General features: G+C 44.7%; 1 protein-coding gene across 2 annotated transcripts in view; it reads right to left on the bottom strand.

Moving 5' to 3' along the window:
- Dock1 (dedicator of cytokinesis 1) overlaps positions 1 to 18,843 on the bottom strand; it is a 484,316-nt gene that overhangs the window by 27,339 nt on the left and 438,134 nt on the right. For both annotated transcript variants that reach the window (XM_051193215.1, XM_051193217.1), the window contains exons 39-43: positions 11,418 to 11,507; positions 10,538 to 10,642; positions 5,553 to 5,694; positions 5,351 to 5,429; positions 3,289 to 3,373 (exon numbers count right to left, since the gene is read on the bottom strand). In XM_051193215.1, the coding sequence (XP_051049172.1) occupies positions 3,289 to 3,373; positions 5,351 to 5,429; positions 5,553 to 5,694; positions 10,538 to 10,642; positions 11,418 to 11,507 (501 nt within the window). The remainder of the gene's footprint in view (positions 1 to 3,288; positions 3,374 to 5,350; positions 5,430 to 5,552; positions 5,695 to 10,537; positions 10,643 to 11,417; positions 11,508 to 18,843) is intronic.

Below are 18,843 nucleotides of genomic sequence, written 5' to 3'. Positions count from 1 at the left end.
CCATACTTCCTGCCTATTAAACTTGCCTCTGCTGTTTGGCATGGAGTCGTAGTGGATGATCAGGAGTGATGTATATACCTCAGGATGATAGTGCTCCCTCTTAAATAAGTGTGATTGGGGGAGGTGTCCAAGTGAGTTTTATGTTAGCCTTACCCAGGCTTCAAAAGGGAACACAAAGGCACAAATGTATCCAAGGCAAAGTTCCCTAAAATTGACCTCTTGAAAGCTGTGGAATAATCCTTTTGTACACTATCAAGATTTGTCACTCGAATTGGTTTAATAAAAAGCTGGTAGCCATGCAGGTAGTATGGGTGGGACAACCAAACTAAGGATGCCGGGATCAAGATGGGCAGAGTCAGAGCAGATGCCAGAAGATGCAGAGGAAGCAGGATAAAATGCGGCAACAAGCCATGAGCCATGTGGCAGAGGGTAGTTAAGAAATGTGGGTTAATTTAAAATGTAAGAATTTGCTATTAACAAGCCTGAGCTATCCGTTGAGCATTTATGATTAATACTAAGCCTCTGAGTGGTTATTTGGGAGCGATTTGTGGGAAAGAAACTTCTACATACCCTCCTATGTTTTAATAAAAACATTAAACAACATAATTATTATGTTTATATTCTGTGGAAACATAGTGTGGAAATAGAAGGGACTCGTGCACCACAAAGTACTGATAAGGACCTATGCACTATAGTGCCCTTCGTTTTTCCACTGGTATGCCTTTTCACACAGATGTCTTGTTTACGTTTTTAAGACAGGGTCTCATGTATCCCTTGATGGCCTAAACTTCATAGGTAGTTGAGGATGAACTTGACTGTTTGATCCTTAGTGCTAGGATTACAGGTATGCACCACAATACCCCCTCGGCTTATACAGTGCAGGGGATCAGAGAGTTCTTTGTGTATTCTAGGTAAGTATTCTACCATCCAAGGTACAGCCTCAGCCCTAGGTATATTTTAAGTGGAAGCCCTTTCCAAAATGTATTTTCTATAAAGCAGCACCTCACACACTGCAAGAAATGTTTTCAAACCAATGATCTATGCCTCCTTAATGGCTGGTCTAGCAGAGGGGCAAACTATAACCCTCCAGACTGCCACCTTCTCAGGACTAACGGGTTACAGGATGACAATTACAGAAAGCTAGCCTGGCCTTTAGAACCTCCGAGATGCCAGAGAAAAGCAAGGGGACAAGCGGGAGCTTCAGGGCCACAGGCGGATCTGTCTTCCAGGCCAAGTTCTTCTGTCTGTGTACTTGGGGACTTGCCAGAGAAAGGGTAAACTTTTGGAGCCTTCGTGTCCTTGCAAACACCCTGGATTTACTTTGGGCTTCATGGTCAGTTCCTAACTAGGGCTGGCTCCTCCTAAATGGCTCTTGCTCCTGAAGTTTCACCCTCTGTCAGGCTTATAGATACTGAGCACAGATCTTGGCTTCATAGGGCAGTTTTCCTATCATTTGTCCTTGAGGTTAGAAGCCTGTAGAAGGGGCCAGGATTGGGCTTCTCACTACTGCAAAACATTCTGCTCTTTTCTGGAAGCCTGGACCCTTGTCAGGCTGTGATGGGCTAAATCCTGTGGCTTTTCAATGCTTCATCTGTGTGAGGCCCCAAATGGGGCCATCGGGGGATTTTGGGGCCATCTAGAAGCAGCACAAGCTCTGAGGCTAAGCACAGCTCAAAATGTCAGGTATCCTGGTTGTTCTGAGCTCTGTTGCCAGTTCACTGAGCAGTTTGCCTGGCCTCCATGTGTCTATTCCTCACAATGTAAGAATATACATACTGCAAGATGGGGGAGGTGAGGAAGTGGGGGTAATCAATAAATCCCTGGGTCCCAGACACCACAGAAAGAACAGCATGATTTGTGACCATGAAATAAATACCCAGAAAGCTGTTAATCCACTGTTAGCCTGTTTATCCGTGATATCTGTGCTCTGACTATAGTTACACTGCAAGGAACAGCCACTAAGGGGTTGGGATGTTAGCACTGACCAAGGAACCCAACCTTCATCTTGAAACAAGGAGTCACCTTACTCTAAGCTCCTGTCAACACACAAGGACATTGGCCTGGGAGCCGGAGGGAATATCTCTAAGATGACTCCCAGGAGCTATGAAGGAAACTCGGGTTTTACCCCAAGGATTTCTACAGAGGGAGCAAAAGTCCCTCTGCCCAAGGCAACCCTGACAGCGGGCCCCAAAGTCTGCTTTGGGTTAGGTGTGAGTGATAATTCCCTTTTCTCCTCCTGTACCCAAAGGCCTCTAGACTGCAAAAGGAAGCTATTTTATCAGGGTTGGTCCTCGCTGTTACACAGGGGCTCAGTTCTCCTTGCACTATGGTTCTGAAGAGGGATTCTGCAGGGAAGAGTTCCAGGAAGCAATGTGTTAACGTGTCAAATTATAGGCTTGTCTGATGCTTTTTTATATAGGTCCATTAAATTGATTCACTTGTACAGTGTCTTTGAGTGTGTGTGTGTGTGTGTGTGTGTGTGTGTGTGTGTGTGTGTGTGTGTGTGTCTCCCTCTCTCTGTCCACATAAAGAACAGAAGTCAACCTTGGCTAGGTTCCTCTGGGTACTGGTCATCTTATTTTGAGACCTGGGGGTGGCCTGGTAAGCTGGAGTGGTGGGCCAGCATGCTCCTGGGACCTACCTTACCCTGTCACCCCAATGCTTGGATTGCAAGTGTGCATCACCACACCTAGCCTTTTTGAGATGGGTTATAGGGGTGGAATTCAGATCTTCCTTCATGCTTGTATGGCAAGCACTTTACTGACTGAGCCATCTCCCCAGCCCTGTATGTATAATTTCTAAAAGATAATATGGGTGTGTGTTACTATTTCCAGGTCAATGGGATGGCTATAGAAAGGAAGAAATATCTGGCAGGGTCTAGAGCCTTGATTGGTTGTCATGACCAGAGAGATGATACTGGGTTCAGGTTAGAGATTCATGGCATGGGCCCACAGAGGGTCACCCAGTCCAGAATGTCAATGGGAATCTGGCTGCAGTGTGATAAGCTCCAGGGAAGCCTGTCATTGTCACAGAGGCCAAATAATCCTCTGGAGTTCTGAGCACTGAGACTCACTAGAAGGGAACACCCAGGGCCCTAATGCAATTGGTCCATTATTAGATGTGTCAGCTATCTCACTAATAAGCTGTAGGAAATGCTTCTAGCTTTACAGAGACATTTAACACTGTCCACAGTGGCCCTTTGGGGATGTGCTCTCCAGGTCCTCTATGGCTAAGAGAATAGATGAGGAGTTTTGAGTTTTGCTACAGTGTTGTAGTTTTTTTAATTACCGCAAATTCATTGTCTGGGTTTTTCTCCCCTTTCCGGATGGGCCGAGAATATTCAAATCGTTGGACCTCATTCACCCTGTAAAAACTGTAGAAGGAGAAAAATCATTAGACTTTTAATCGGTAAGCAGATGATTTGCTTTCAGACAGGGGCGGGGATAGCGGGAAGGGGGGGCAGTTGGCTTTAGAGCACAGTGCTACAGCTCAGGAAGTGTCCCTAACCTTGACCTAAAGCCATGGCCTTGGCTTACTCTCTAGTGAAAGATGGCAGCAGTAGAAAGACTGACTGGAGACTTTTACCTCCTCTTTGCCTCTGCCAGTGCTCAGGGGAGAAGAGATGCTGAGTAAGAGATGCAGACTAAGTGGACCTGCAAAGGCTTGGAAAGGTGATGTGAAGGAGAGAAAAAGGGCCTGTGTATTCAATAGGTGTATTCACTATTGCAAGAAATCAATGATGTGTCATTATATATATATATATATGTGTGTGTGTGTGTGTGTGTGTGTGTGTGTGTGTGTGTGTGTGTATTTTGAGACAGAGTTTTATTATGTAGCACTAGCTGGCCCGTACTTTGCTATGTAGACCAAGCTGGACTTGAAGTCACAGAAATCTACCTGCCTCTGCCCCAGGTAGCTGAATAATTGAACAGTTAACTTTAGATAAATTGATAATATGTTATCTTTTAAAAAGAAAGGTGTCTGCACACTCTAGTTTCAGACTTTTTAGATATAGATTTAGCAGATGTTCAGAGTGGTGTTCTGGGCCATAAACACCCTGTTGTCTGTCTTCCTTAGGGGAGGGGTGGCTTTGTGAAGTGTGTGTGTGTGTGTGTGTGTGTGTGTGTGAGAGAGAGAGAGAGAGAGAGAGAGAGGCACTTAATCTTCCCCAAGAGGGAATGACACAGTGCCCTCTGAGAGGGCTCGGTAATTCTCTATTTGTCTAACGCTGCATTTCTGTGAATGCACTTGCTACAAACAGGCATCTCTTGTTTGTTTCTGTGACCACCAAGGCAACAGTGATAAAAGGCTAAAGGGCCCATGGAACTCCAGGATGCCATGCAAGCAGACCAGAGGAGGAGCAGGCATCAAAGAGGCTGCAGCTCCCACCAGGACAGAGATCAAATAGAGAACTCTCCACATCAAAGAGTCACTGGGGCGGCTGACTCTGCAGAGCTACCAAGTCAGTGAAGCACATTGCAGCACAGGTGTATGAGCTCATGCCACTGGCATAAGTGCTGTTTGAATGTCACTGCATGACCCCGTCTGTGTGTTCATGTGTGGGGGTGCACACATGTGGGGAGGTGAACGTGTGCATGTGGAGATCACAGGACATCCCCGGGAATGGTCCTTCAGGTACCTTCCACTTTTTGTTTGAGACAAGGTCTCTCAATAACGTGGAACTTCATTTATGGGAATTCCCCTGTCTTTGCTTCCCATCTTCCATTGCTGGGTTAAAGCATGAAGCACCCTACGTGGCCTCTCTCTCTCTGTCTCTCTCTGTGTCTCTCTCTGTCTCTCTCTCTCTCTCTGTGTGTGTGTGCGCGCGCGCGCGCGTGCGCGTGCGCGTGTGTAGGGATTCTAGGTACTGAATTGAGGCTTAATGCTTGCAAGGCAGGTGCTCTTCCAATGGAATGATTCGTCTAATCTTGGAGCAAAAGGTTTTTACTTTGCACCTCATGAGGAACAAATACTGTGATCTCCGTTCACAATAGGCACCGAGAGTTCACATATGCCCAGGGTAGGGGCAGGGAGGGGTTTGAACACTGTTGGGGATTCTACCCTGAATGTGTGGTCGCTAAAGAGACCCGAGGGCTACCTTTTTTGTCCTGGGTTTCATCTTTCCAGACCCTGGATAAGGAATCTTCTGTGCACCCCTCTAATTACTTTCTCTTTTGTGGGTGCCAGAAATCATTGCCTTACCCTGTTCTTGGGAGAGGGCGGGAAAAAAAAAACTGCTAGGGTGTTCTTCAAAGGTTAAAGTTCACACATAAAAAGATTGACTTATTAGCAAGAGACCCATCATTAGCACTTTGCGGCCTCCTATTGGTGAAGAAGCTGGCAAGTTTACCTTACAATTTGTTCAGATACTGGCCGGTGAAATTTTGGGGGCAAATCTAGCTTGGGCTTCACTGTGAAGCACTGGATGTCTGAGGGTGGAGAGTTAAGGACAAAAGGACAGCATATGTGACAACCAAGAGAAGCCCTCCCACCTGGATGTACCAGAGCATCAACTGTTCCCATGAACTGTTCCCTGTTGTCTTAAAGGATACACTGGCCAGGAGAACTCTTAATGTCCTCCCCTGGTGGAGACGTCGTCTTCATTTTCTCAGCATTGGGGAACTGAGTTAATAGGCGAGCTTCAAAATCTTCCCGCCGCTCATATTCTTTTCCTCGGTAAATGAACACTTTTCCCTGGAAATGATGTCCTTTGTTAAATAACACCACAGGTGAAGGACCAAGGAAAGTTCACACACAAGAGCACTGGTCTTCAAAATGCGTTCGACAGTTTTGTCTTTTCCTTTTCAAGTCACTGCATTCATTTAAGAATATCTTGCAACTGCACTCTCTAATCAGGAACATTTGAATACATACGCCTGAACATTCCCCACAAGCTTCATCTTAGCGATAACAACCAATTAAAAAAACCTATGGAGGAGGTCAACAAGATGGCTTAGCAGATAAAGGCACTTGTAGCCAAGCCTGACAACCTGAGTTGAATCCCTGGAACCCACAAGGTACAAGGAGAAATGACTTCCACAAGTGAGTATTTAAAAACGGAAACACCCACAGAACTGTGACTACTGTAGGGGACCCTCAACCTCTACTTTCTTTCCTCCTCCTCCTCCTTTTTTTTTTTTTTTTTTTTTTTGTTTTGTTTTGTTTTGTTTTTGAGAGGCTGACCTCAAACTCATAGAGAGCCACCTGTCTCCCCAAAACTTGGATTAAAGTTATGAACCACCACACCTGTCAGCCTCTACTTTCAATTTCAAGGGAGCCAATAAGGATTCTTGGGAGCCTTTCACACTCCACCACAACCAACCTGGATAACCAACCATAAAGTAACCCAGACACTGCCCTAGCTTCAGTGTTCTGCCCCACTCACACACTCATGGGTCTCTCTCAGTAACATCCCCGGAAGTTACTGTCAAGAGAGCTGTCTGTCCTGCTTTTATTTAGGTAATTCATCACTCTGTCAAAAAAGCATCAACTCAGGGTGTGCATTTGGGACTTACTCTCTTGTGAAAATCCCCATGTATATGTAAAATTAATTAGTTTTTAAGCTTCTCTCATGTGAACTGGGCCTTGTGTTAATTTGGTTCCCAAGTACACTAAGGAGGCTTCATGAGAATCTAGTGGCTAGTGGCAGCTGCATCTCCCTGCAGCACTCATCAACATCATCTTTCTCCTGCCCAAAGGAATACAGCTTGGCAGGGGAATAAGGAGGAGGTCCTCAGAGCACTACCTGACTCCTGGGTGTCACAGGGAGATCAGCAGAGATAGAGGAAAGGTAATCAGGCCAAACAGGAAGACACTGAGCTCCTGGCCTCCCTGAAGCCTGGAGGCTGGTGATGAGTGGAGAGCAGGATTTCTTCCTGGCAGGAGGAGGTCTGTGTGATCCTTACTCAACAATGACAAAATCTACACAACACTTAGGACTGACTTTGGTCATTTCTAAGTAACAATCTCCCATCTAGATTTCACTGGAAGCTGTTATCCAAGGCCAGCTAACTTTGGTGTGGGCACTTTCCTTACACAGGCTACACTGGAGTCCTTCTGTGTGTGGTTGAGGCAGTCACTACACGTACATCATGAACAAAGGGTCTGGAGACATGGAGCAGAGCACTTCAAGGACCAGAGAGTGTTACATAAGCAAATGGAGTCACAAATAGTTGTCAGTGGCTAGAAAATACCATTGCTGCTGTCATCTGAAGGCTGTGGCCTCTTCCACCCACCTAGTCTTTTCCTTTGTTGCTTCTGCCTAACCAGAAACTTCTCTGTATCAGCTAGTCATGAAAGGTGCTGCCGTGGCTTATGAGTGGCTGCTGTCCAGGGCCAGACAATCGTCAGCAGTGAGAAGGAGGAAAACAGAGGAAGATGTGCAAGAAAGAGACAGAGGTACAGCCTTTTGCTATACATTCTTGGTTCTGTGTTGCCTCTGCTGTATACCAAAACTTATCTAATTAACACATTTTCACAGAGATAAGGGGAGGCTCCTAGGACATGTAATTAACTACCCCTGCTGTGGCCTGAATGCTCATGTCACCCTTATACCATTTATACACTGAAATAGAGACAGGGTGTGGGCGTTGGGAAGGGACTAGATCCACAAAGGTCTCCAGAAGTTTTTCTCCTCCTACTCTACAGAGTCTCATCAGACATGGAATCAATCTACTGATCCCTTGAGCTTGGACTTCCTAGCTTCCAGATATGTGAGCAATAAACCTGTATTACTTATAAATTACCCATTCTAAGGTGTTTTGTTACTACAGTGCAAACAGATATGGACAATCCACCTTTCAAATCCCAATTTATTCTGCAGTTTAACACATTACTAAGGGAGTAACAGTTTAAGGTTTGGATACCCACACCCCACACCCTGACGATTTGTACTTAGGTATGGCTTGAAGTATCATACGGAAGAAACAAATGCCCTATTTGTGTGTGTGGGAGAAAAATGTCAAGCAGAAAGCAGAATAATATGTAGTCTTATTTAGAAATATAAATACAGAGGCTGAGCTTCCTGTGAGACCCTAGGAAAGTCGAACATCTCAGGAAGACATAGATTTACTAGTGAGCAGACCACTAGGAAAGTAGCATGCATTCATTAAGCTTTACCCCGAAGAAGGCAATAATAAAAATACATAAAGGCTTTAATAGAAAAGCACTAGATGAAAACACTAATAATATTTTCCAGAAATGTCCATTACTTTGCATTCTGCAGTAGTCCTTCCAAACACAAAAACTGGGACTGGGGGGGGGGCTGGAATATACATACAGTCAAAAATATTTATTCCTTGTGAGAATTATAAATATTAATAAGAATGCAAAAAAGCAATGAGCTCGATTTATGGAGAGAAACAGTGCCAAGGGGTCAGCAAAATAGCTCAGTGTCTGCTCTCTCGGCACTGTGAAGTTGCTAAACATTCCGCCCACTTTTCGGTAACTAGTAAAGTCATTGTCAGACTGACCCCTGCCAGGTGATCTGTGAAGCGTAATGAATATATTGCTACAGCCCAACAGAGTTATTCAGGTGTGTCGGGAAAGTCAGCTCAATATTAATCAAGCACGATAAACTCTTTATTCTTACTTCACATTTTGTCCTTTGATGGTGGAAGTGACCCAGGACGGTCCCTGGAGCCTGCAGGATCCAGTGCTCTAGCTTGCCTCCCTGGGGGCATTTCATCACATGCTCAGGCAAGCTGTTGCCTTATTGTTGGAGTTAGATAACTCCAACAGTGGTGGCCACTGTATCACAGAGGCATTCCATGCCCAGACTTTAACAGCCCATGAGCATGAACGTGTCTGGCCCAAGGTTGGCCTCTCTCTTCCTTGGGCCACCTACACGTTGGGGTACACATAAAGACACTAAAGTTTTTGTTAAATTGAGAAACTTTTACTACATGCCTTTTTTGTGTAGGGATTTTGTATGTGTGCTTGAGTATGGGGGGGTTTACCCACATGTGTACTTGCATATAGAAGTCATATATCACTTGCATATATCAACCTTGGCTGTCCTTCTCCAGGTTGTTTGTTTGAGGCAGGGTCTTTTCCAGATATATACAATAGTCATGAGACAGGGAAATCAAAACCAAGAATGTCTTCTTCAGAAGTATGAACCAATTTCAGTAGTTGGTCAAGCAACATTTATTTACACATCCAAGCATCATCTGGATATTGGGAAATGCTGGTCTAAAAGAGCATCATGTCTATTGCTCTGGTTGTGTCCAACAATACTCAGCTTTCCCACTGCAGGGGTGGATTCAATTTCAAGCATTGTGGTTGTAAAAATCTATTTCCAATTTCTCAGAAAAATTAAAATTTTTATGTTCACAGCATCATTATTCATACCAAAGGGTGGAAATAACTCAATGTCCACCAATGATGGATTGGCAAGGTGTAGGATGTCCATACAAAGTTACTATATGCTATAACATGGTTAAACCTTGATGCTATCATATACAGTAAAAATAAGACACAAAAGGTCAAACATAGTATGACCCAAGTTATATGAGGAAACTAGGGTGGTTGACTCCCAGGGGCAAATAGAACAGTGCTAGGTCCTAAAGCTGGGAGTAAAGAAATGGGATACTGCTGTTAAGGGGTATGGAGTTTTGGTTACTTTTTAAAATATACACACACACACACATATATACAAACATACGTGTGTGTGTGTGTGTGTGTTTGAGAGAGAGAGAGAGACAGAGACAGACACACAGAGAGAGATGAAACAGAGGAAGGTAGTTAATCCCCTGGAGCTGGAGTTACAGGTTCTGCTTTTGAGCCACCTCACCTGGGTGTGGGAATGTAACTCTGGTCTTCTGGAAGAGCAGCAAGCACTCATAACTGCTATGCTATCTCTTCAGGCCTAAGTTCTAGTTTTGTAAGTTGAGGAAATTCTGGAACTAGATGGCCGTGATGGTTTCTCTCTGTGTGTGCTTAAAGCCACTGAACTGCACAACTAAAAATATCCCAAACAGTAAACTATGTGTGTTTATGTGTATGCATGTCCCTGTGTGCATATGCGTGCATGCACATCAGAGTGTATGTGGAGGTGGGAGAACCCTTAGGCATTGGTCAATGCCCTGTACATTGTTTGAGGCAGGATCCCTTTGTTGTTTACTGCTATATATACCAGACTAGCTGGCCATGAGCTTCCACAGGGTCTCCTGTCTCCATCTCCTATCTTTTGGAAGGAGTGCTGGCATTGTAGATGAGTGCCATGCAGTCTGGCTTTATATATCTTCTGAGGATCTGAACTTATGTCCTCATACTTGTGGCGAGTGCCCACAGAGCCATCTTCCCAGCTTGTTCTGTATACTTTGTCACACATATAAATCTCTGAGGAGAATTCTTTCAGGGGGAAAAAAAAAAGAGTACATTTAGCCAGAGTTCTTACATAAATAAAGAAAATATTCTTGGTCCCTCTCTGGCACTGTAAAGTCAGCATATGACTTTGCTGGGCAAAACACCAGGATGAAGGGATCTCTCTGCTGAGCCAGTGACACTGGCTCAGGACAAGAAGACTCAAACTTACCCGGAGGAAGGAAGGGAACCCTTGCCCATAATAGCCAACAGCAAAATAGTCCGGCTTGGGTCTTATCACTTTGACGATGTTTTCATAAAATTGAGCTTGCTTTTTCTGGAAGGAAGAAATGAAAATTAATTTCAGGGCTGAGCAACGTATTGGAGCATCCACCCTTCTGGATTCTTCTTGGGATCCTGAGGCCTGCACCTGGGAGAATTCCGTCGTTTTGACATTATTTTTCAAACTGCCCAGAAAGGTATCCCAAACAAAATACATTTGGTCAACAATTATGATTTGGGGGAGTTTTAATAATCCCAAATCCAAGGGAAAGATTTTCCTTCATTTTAGTGTTTTTACGTGGGATTTTTTTTGGGGGGGGGATTCATATTGGATACTCACAGAATTTGGAGGACAAAAATATTCTGCCATAATTTACAGAGTAACGTTCTATCATATATGTGGTCTGCTGTGCACAAAAAAGGCACGGCTGAGAAGGCAGCAGCTAAAACCTTCGAGGATGTCCTGGTCTGACAAAGTTCTGGCCACCACCTGTCCGCCTCCTCTTGTGGAAAAGGTGAGTGCTTTAGACTAGTTGGAACTCTCAGAGACTCTGGGCTGCCAAGCCCCCTGTACTTAGGATGTCACACTTGTTATGCTTCACTAATGGAAGTTTTAACTTCTTGGCCTACTTGAGAATAAACAGTGATTGCTCATGGGCTGGAATCAACCAGAAAATAAAAGACAACCATTTTCCAAGAGGGAGCAGGTTAAAGCCAAGAGGACGACTGAGGTGGATCCTGATGTGAAGCCTAAAGTGAGAAAATCTAGGAAAATCAAAAACAAACAAACAAAAAAAAACCAAAACCCCAAAACCAAAGTGAGGGCCTACCAGCAATTCACTCAGCTGTTCATAATCAAACATCTCCGTTTCATACTGCTCTGCAAGTTCCTTGCCCAGGGCGATGGCCTCCTCCCACATCTGTGAGTGACATAGATAGAACAGAGAGACCCCAGCATGAATCATGCATCATTATTCACAATGAAACACCCAGAAGTCCGCTAGATTAACAGACACTGTGGGGAAAATCATGCAGGAAGTATATAAGTATTTTCTAGAGGTTCCAGACTTTGGCTCAGGACCTGTAGTCTTGACAAAACCATTCAACCCCAGGCCCATCCATCACACTAGCTCTTTCCACAGCATGGCGGTCTGCTGGCCCATCATCACCTGTCCTCACTCTCCTGCTGCCAGTAATGGCCGCCAAAGACCATCTGTCAGAGAAGCCTTGGAGCCAGGGAAGAGACACCACAGGGTAAAGACACAATGCTAGGAACATCTACTATGTGGCCACTTCCCAAATGTTCCCAGTGCATAGCTGTCATGTTCCAGAATGTACACTGCCAGAAACATCAATTCAAAGCTTCAGAAGGTTTCCTTTTTGCAGATTTAAATCTTGCCAGTATTTGAAAAGGGAACTTCCCCATGGCAAATAGTTTGAAGCAGCTTCTCCAAGTATCTTACTTTTAGAAACATGAGTGTGTGTGTGTGTGTGTGTGTGTGTGCGCGTGTGCACACACACACACACACACACACATGCATGCCAGTGCCCTCTGGGGTGAGAGGTGATGAAGCCCACTAAAACTGGAGTAATAAGCTGTTGTGAGGTGGTCAGTGTGGGTGCTGGGAACTGAACTTGGGACCCTGCAAGAACAGCACACACTCTGAACAGATGAGCCAACTCTTGAGCCCCTTATCATCATCATGATCACTGTTAGTGTTTTTTCTTTTTTCAGATGTGGTTAAACTTTGGGCACACAGTAGTTTGACTCAGGCCTGGCTTTCCCATGGGAAAGGTAAAGTAGGTGGATTGAGAAGCTTGGGTTAATTGGATATAGAAGCTCTCTAAGATGCCTGCCAGTTGTTTCCTAGTCTCCTCCTTTGGGTTTCAGTGACCCAGAACTTTCTCTAACATCTTAAAACTGGAACATGCTTATTTTCCCTCCCAGGACTGTATTCCCCCAAGGGCAAGGTCAGGGTGTCACTCATATGAAACTTGAAGACATTTGTCACCTATTCCTCAAGGCTCAGTAAACGGAACTGAAAGTTGATAGGAAACAACAAAGCTCAGACAGTTCTCAACAACTATGCCTCAAAAGTCTACATTTTCACAGCACTAATTCTCATGGTGGCTACTCATTCCTTTCAATTAATAGCTAGGAAAAGACCAAGACCTACTGTGGACAAACCCTTTTTGACAAGGACATAGATAAGTGGTTCTTAACCTGTGGATTGACACCCGTTGGGGGTCACATATCAGATATCCTGCATATCAGATATTTACATTATGAATTAGAACAGTAGCAAAATTATAGTTATGAAGAACAAAGCAATTTTATGGTAAAGGGTCATCACAACATGAGGAACTGTATTAAAGGGTCACAGCACTGGGAAGGATGAGAACCATTCACATAGATGATCATGGTGGGAGTGAAATCAAAGTGGGACCTTTTAGCAGCTTCTAGCTAACATGATTTCCAGTCACCTGTGCTTCCTGGTTCAGGCTCTCCAACAACCTGGTAGGGGAAGGTCATTTCCAGGCTGCAGACAGGAAAGTTGAGGGTTGGGGAGGGGAGGAGCATGCTCAAGGTCACATGGCAGATATGTAGTAGACTTGCATTCTTACTCTTGTAGAACATGCCAGCACTTCCAGGGCTATTACTCGGCACACTCCTGGCACAGAACCTAGTATACTGCCTGCTAGAATGGGCTCACCACAGGCTTTGGGGTAATACTAACTCACTCAACTAACTGAAGGACAGACTTACACTTACACTTACATCCACCAGAGATATTCCTTTCAGACCCACCATTTCATAAATCATTCCCCTTCACCTCATTATGGGTATTGAGATGGGGGGGGGGTTCTCATGGAGTCCCAGGCTAGCCTCCAATTCACCATATAGATGAGGATGACCCTGAACTGATTCTTCTGCCTCTAGATCCCAAATGCTGGGATGACAAGAGTATGCATTTATATTCAAACCCACTTGCTATTCTTGACGAAGAAAAAAAAAGTGGTTATTAATTAATAGTTATATTTTTAAAAGTTTGAAAAGTAATAGTTGTTGGTGGGCTACAGATGTAGGGAGACCTGCCTGAAGAAGAGTCTAGAAGGAGACAGGGACACCGAGTCAAGGGTCCACACTTTGCACCTGCTCCCTTTGGTCTGATGTTATCTCATATTCTCTGTGTACCCACATCTGCCTCTCTAGACTTCTAATGTCCCCCTCCAGAGTCTGAGCTCAGATTCCCTGAAGAACACTCTCCCTTGTAATGCTTCTTGTAGGCACCAGTGACCCGTGCCTCCCTTAGTACATTTCCACTTCAAAGACAACATTTCTTTTTCTTGTAGGTCTCCTTTAGAGGATTGTTCTTTAGTTTGTGCACGCTAATATACCTTCTCTTAGCTGCTCTGAGTTTTCAGCCTCCTAATTCATTCCCAAGCAAAAGCTTAATCTGTCTTGATCCTAAATGACAGATGAGGTCCTTTAGATACATAGCCAAGTAATTGTTTTTAAAAGAAATATAGGTCTCGAGTAAATATGTTATCCTGCTCACCCTGAGGTTTCATGGTTGTGTTTTCTATCAGATTTTCTATAAGTACACCCTCCCCTTCCATGCCCCTCTACTTGTGTTAAAGGATCCCACACTGGGCAGATTTTCATCTGTCTTTAATTGGACCAGGGCTCTACAGGGAGTGTGGGCAGTTCATACTTCCAACACTAATGCCTAGGAAAATATTTCAACCTCACAGAGAAAGCGGATTCGATATGATCTAGATTTAGATTGTCTCAGTAAAAGAATCACTTTGACCTTTGGTGACTGAACCTGGGCTCAGCTCCATTCTTACAAGAGCTACAGGCTTAGCAGGCTTGAACAGCGCCAAATGAAAATGCCTGTATTCGCCAACAACTTTATTTTCTGATCTGAGGTCTTTAATCCAGTTTATGGCAGCTGGGGAATTGTTGGCTACTGTCTGGAGGGACACTTTGGCCTCCGTGCTCTTCTCCATGGGTTAAGTTCATTCCTCTTTTTGAGATGGTAATCTTTACTGTCTTCCTGGATATTTGTTTCAGGATTTCCCCTTCCTTCAAGCCCCACCGGCACAAATCTTTCTTTTCTGATAAAACACCTTCCTCAGTGTCATGTTAGTGGCAACAGAGGAGGCTGGGGAGATGGCACCAAAAGGAAAGTGGGTGGAAGCCACAGAAGAAAGACAACCTATGTTCAATTCCCAGAACCCACATACAAAGTCAAGGATGGGACTTGGGAGAGAGCTCATCAGGTAAGAGCTGTTGATGTGAAAGCAGGAGGAGCTAAGCTCAGAAACCCAGCATTCATGTAAAACAAAACAAAACAAAACAAAACCCCAAAACATGCATGGTCTCACACAGCTGTAACTCCAACTCTGTGATGGAGCAGAGGCAGGAGGACCAATCAATGGGGTTTGCTGACTGCCCGCCCATCGAGCTCTAAATTACATGGAAAATCTTGTCTCATGGCAAAATGGGAGAAGGAACAGAGCAAAACACCACGCACCCCCAAAAGTGGTGGTGCAGGATATACCAAGGACTGATTTCTCACAGGCAAACATGAAGTAGATGACACAGATGCAGACCCTCCAGGATGGTGGAGTGGCAGCAGATGAAAAGACAGGTGTCATCTCAGAGACAGAATGTCCTTCATCCTTAACATGGCTGCTCACCAGGACTCCCACGGGTGACTCTGGTTTAGCGTACTTACCAGCTGCTAACAGCTCACTAGCAAAGGTATTTTATGTACAGCTTGACTTTCGGCCATTTTCCTACTGTTGTTCCGTTCTCCCTGGAGGTTATTGGGAAAAGTCACACTCAATTACCTCCTGAATTTCCAGAGCCACACAGGTTTCTGGTGTTTAATGGATGAGGATCAATGGCGTGGAAGAGGCCATGTCTTTCTTTGACCAAGTAGCCCCAGACCAGCAGGAGGCCTTCTTGCTCAGGGAGCATCCTTCTAGTCCCCAGATCTGAACAAGGGACCATGTGCATGTGTGAAGTAGATCTACCCATGTCCACCTGTATGACAGGCTCAAGGGAGGTTTCATTTATTTATCCATTCTCTGGGAAGTCTGATGTTAGCCATGAATCCTTTGAGTTCAACTCTGCCTTTGTCTGTGTACATCACGGTGCAGAGTGGCCTGTGGCACACAGTAGGCTCATTAGTGGAAAAACTCCCCTGTGATTCTACAGGCTAAAGCACAACAGCATTGTTATTGGCCCTAATGCTTTAACAATAATAATAATTCCTTTTAATAGCACCAAATCACAAAGAACCCAAGAGACCTGAATACTCCACACAGATTTGGTCTGATGAGACAAACTCTGGCTCGCCCTGAGAGCTTGCAAAGCCTAAGTGTGAACTTACGGCAGGGTTCCACAAGGCTTACCCACAGCCTTCAGAAAGGGAACGTCACAGGATGTGAAAACGTCACCCTACTTAGAAACAAAATCCAACCATCTCACCAAAAATGGAAACACATCTCTGAACTCCTATTTACAGCTCACAAGATGATGCAGGCTGCATGTGGTTTATCCCCCCCCCCCCCAAGTTTGGCACAAGGTAAAGTGTGAACTTCATCAAAAAGATCTTATTTGTAAGAAGAGATGGAACTCTAGTTGAAAATAGTCGCAGCACCACACGTCTCCCAGGGCATAAATTACATATCCTCTTTGTTAATGGTGTACAGGGTCTGGGCTTCAGAGGTTCAGTCATAGCCACCTGGGCAAGCAACAGCGCCCATCCTCTAAATTCTCCCAATAGTGTGGCTGCTATTTTCAACTCTCGTCCTCCACACAGAAGCCTGGTAATTTTCAGTGAAGTACTCGGATTAAGGGCCTTATTGAAAATTACTAGGCCTCAGCCAAACACAATAAGACAGACAATTTGGAGCAGCTTCAGAAAAAGAGCACTTGCCTCCCCGATAAAACTGAACAGAGGGTTTTGCAGGGAGAGGCCCAGGTGGGGGGAATAATGGAGCAAGGAAGGAATCTTCAGTAATTGTTGGGCCAAGGAAGGAAGAAATGTTGGAGAATGAAAACGAGAGTGAATGGAAATGACATTTTTTGGAGAGAAAGGAAAAGATTAAGATGCCAAGAGCTAGGCTGAGAGTCATTCAAAACTTTAAAGTCCCGAAGAAAAGCAAAATTAGAGAAGTAGTTTTGTATGGGAGAAACACAGCAAGCTGACAGGTCATAATTTACTGGCCAGAGGGCCCGATATAAAAGGGCAAAAGCTCCTGTTGACCTTGCTGGTGTCATGGAGCAAGGTAGGGAGAAGCTGTCCCAGAATCTGATTCCTGTCACAGCCCAGCTCCATGGCCAAAGCCCCCTCACACAGGATGCAGCTATGCATGCAAGAACAGGACCTTCCTCCTGGCCCACCAGCAATACACTGTTACTGGTCACACTGCCTGGGATGCTTCAGGCCCAACTTTCCAGGGTTACCACCCAAAGCCCCAACAGTACATAGCTCAAGGATTTACACCATGTCCATATGGTAAGCACAGAGTGAAGATTTCTTTAAGTGCAAGGAAAAGCAGACTAAAGGTGACAAAATACACCTATGGGACTATGCTTGAACCGTAGTCTGGTAAGACTGCGGTAATATTTAGCTTCAATCTTATCACCCTATTAAAAATAATTTTAAAGTATTTTAATCCTATTTTATTTTATAAATACACACATAGGCATACAAATGAATAACTGTAATAAAAATTTTAAATGCATTCTAAGTGCAAGATCAAACAAAGCTTGAGGTTTAAATGGTTATGTGCATGCATGCACACATGCTCAGACATGAGCATGACTGAATCTGGGCCATGAGTGCAGCTGGCAAATTTCATCTGTGTCAGGTTCTTCCCCGTGCTTGTCTGCTCATCCACCCAATAAGCTGTTGCCACCACTCACACTGAAGGTGGCTGCTTTTATCAGACAAATAAGACTCTGTATAGAAATGGCCAGCCCTTCTCTTGCAAGGATCCACCTGTGTACCATTAGCAACCTCTTCTGTGAGTGAATGCAGCGCTGGGTGCATTGCTGGCACCAGGTTAGTACAAGACTCGGGATGGAGGAGAGTGCTAACAGCATGCAGAGCTAGGACACTTGTGGGGGCACTGCTAGGGCAGAGCTGATTCTGACAGGGTATCAGGTGTGGGGCAGAATGGTTATGCATTTGAGGCCTTCCTGAGACTCAGCAGTTGGCTCAAGAGCCAAGATCATTCAATTATGTGAAGAACTTTATAGAATACCTAAGTGAGGGAGCCTCTTCAATCCCAAGGTGTTTGCTGTTACAGCAGCAGCCAGAGGGGACTTGGTTGTGAAAAAGTGACTGTGTTGACTATGTTGACACTCTGAGTACTAGGATGTCTGGCAGGGGGATTAATGATAACTCTGTACTTTCTGCCCAGTTTTGTGGTTGCAGAAAATCTAAACTTCTCCAAAACACACCCAGGACAGTGACACAGCTCTGTGGGTGGAGGCCCCTTGCAATCAAACATAAGGATAAGAGTTTGACTGACTCTGGAACCCACGTGGTTGTAGGAGAGAACCACTCCTACAAATGGTCCTCTGGCCTCCACAGGCTGGTGGTTAGTTAACATCAGATTGGCCTGTGGGCATGTCTGTGAGGATTCCCTTCATTGGTGTGGGAAGCCACAGCCTAAATGTGTCAGGACAGCTAAAAGTACATAGAAAAAAGAAAGTTTTATTTTATTTTTTTTTTTCCCCATTGATCTTGAATCTCATTGGTGAGCTCATCTACCCTATTGTTATTGTTGTTGTTGCTGATGATGATTCCTTCCCTGATACTAGAGCTAGCTCCTCTTGACTTCTACTGTGGACAGGTAGTTCTCTATGTATCCAGACTCATTTGCTGAGCAACTCCTGGGCTCGCAGCCTCTCTGGTATGAAAATAGCATAATTGGACTACTCTGAACACACCCTGAAGACAATCTAACAACCCCTCTACTAGTATACTGATGGGGGATGTCCTTCTGTATGCTGTGGATATGTGTTTCTCTTTTTGGGTGATGAATAAAGCTGTCTTGGCCAATAGACAGGTAGATTTTAGCCAGTTGGGAAATCCAAACAGGGACAGAGAAAGATAGTAGGCAAAGTCAGGGAGACACCATGTAGCCACTGAGGAAGCAAGAGACCCAGGCATTACCTGTAAGCCAAGACCATGTGAAGACACACAGATTAATAGAAGTAGGTTCATA

Source organism: Phodopus roborovskii, unplaced genomic scaffold, assembly GCF_943737965.1.
Source record: "Phodopus roborovskii unplaced genomic scaffold, PHOROB, whole genome shotgun sequence".
NCBI classification, from domain to species: domain Eukaryota; kingdom Metazoa; phylum Chordata; class Mammalia; order Rodentia; family Cricetidae; genus Phodopus; species Phodopus roborovskii.
The sequence above is the reverse complement of the archived record's forward strand: the minus strand, read 5'-3'. Positions and strand labels throughout refer to the sequence as shown.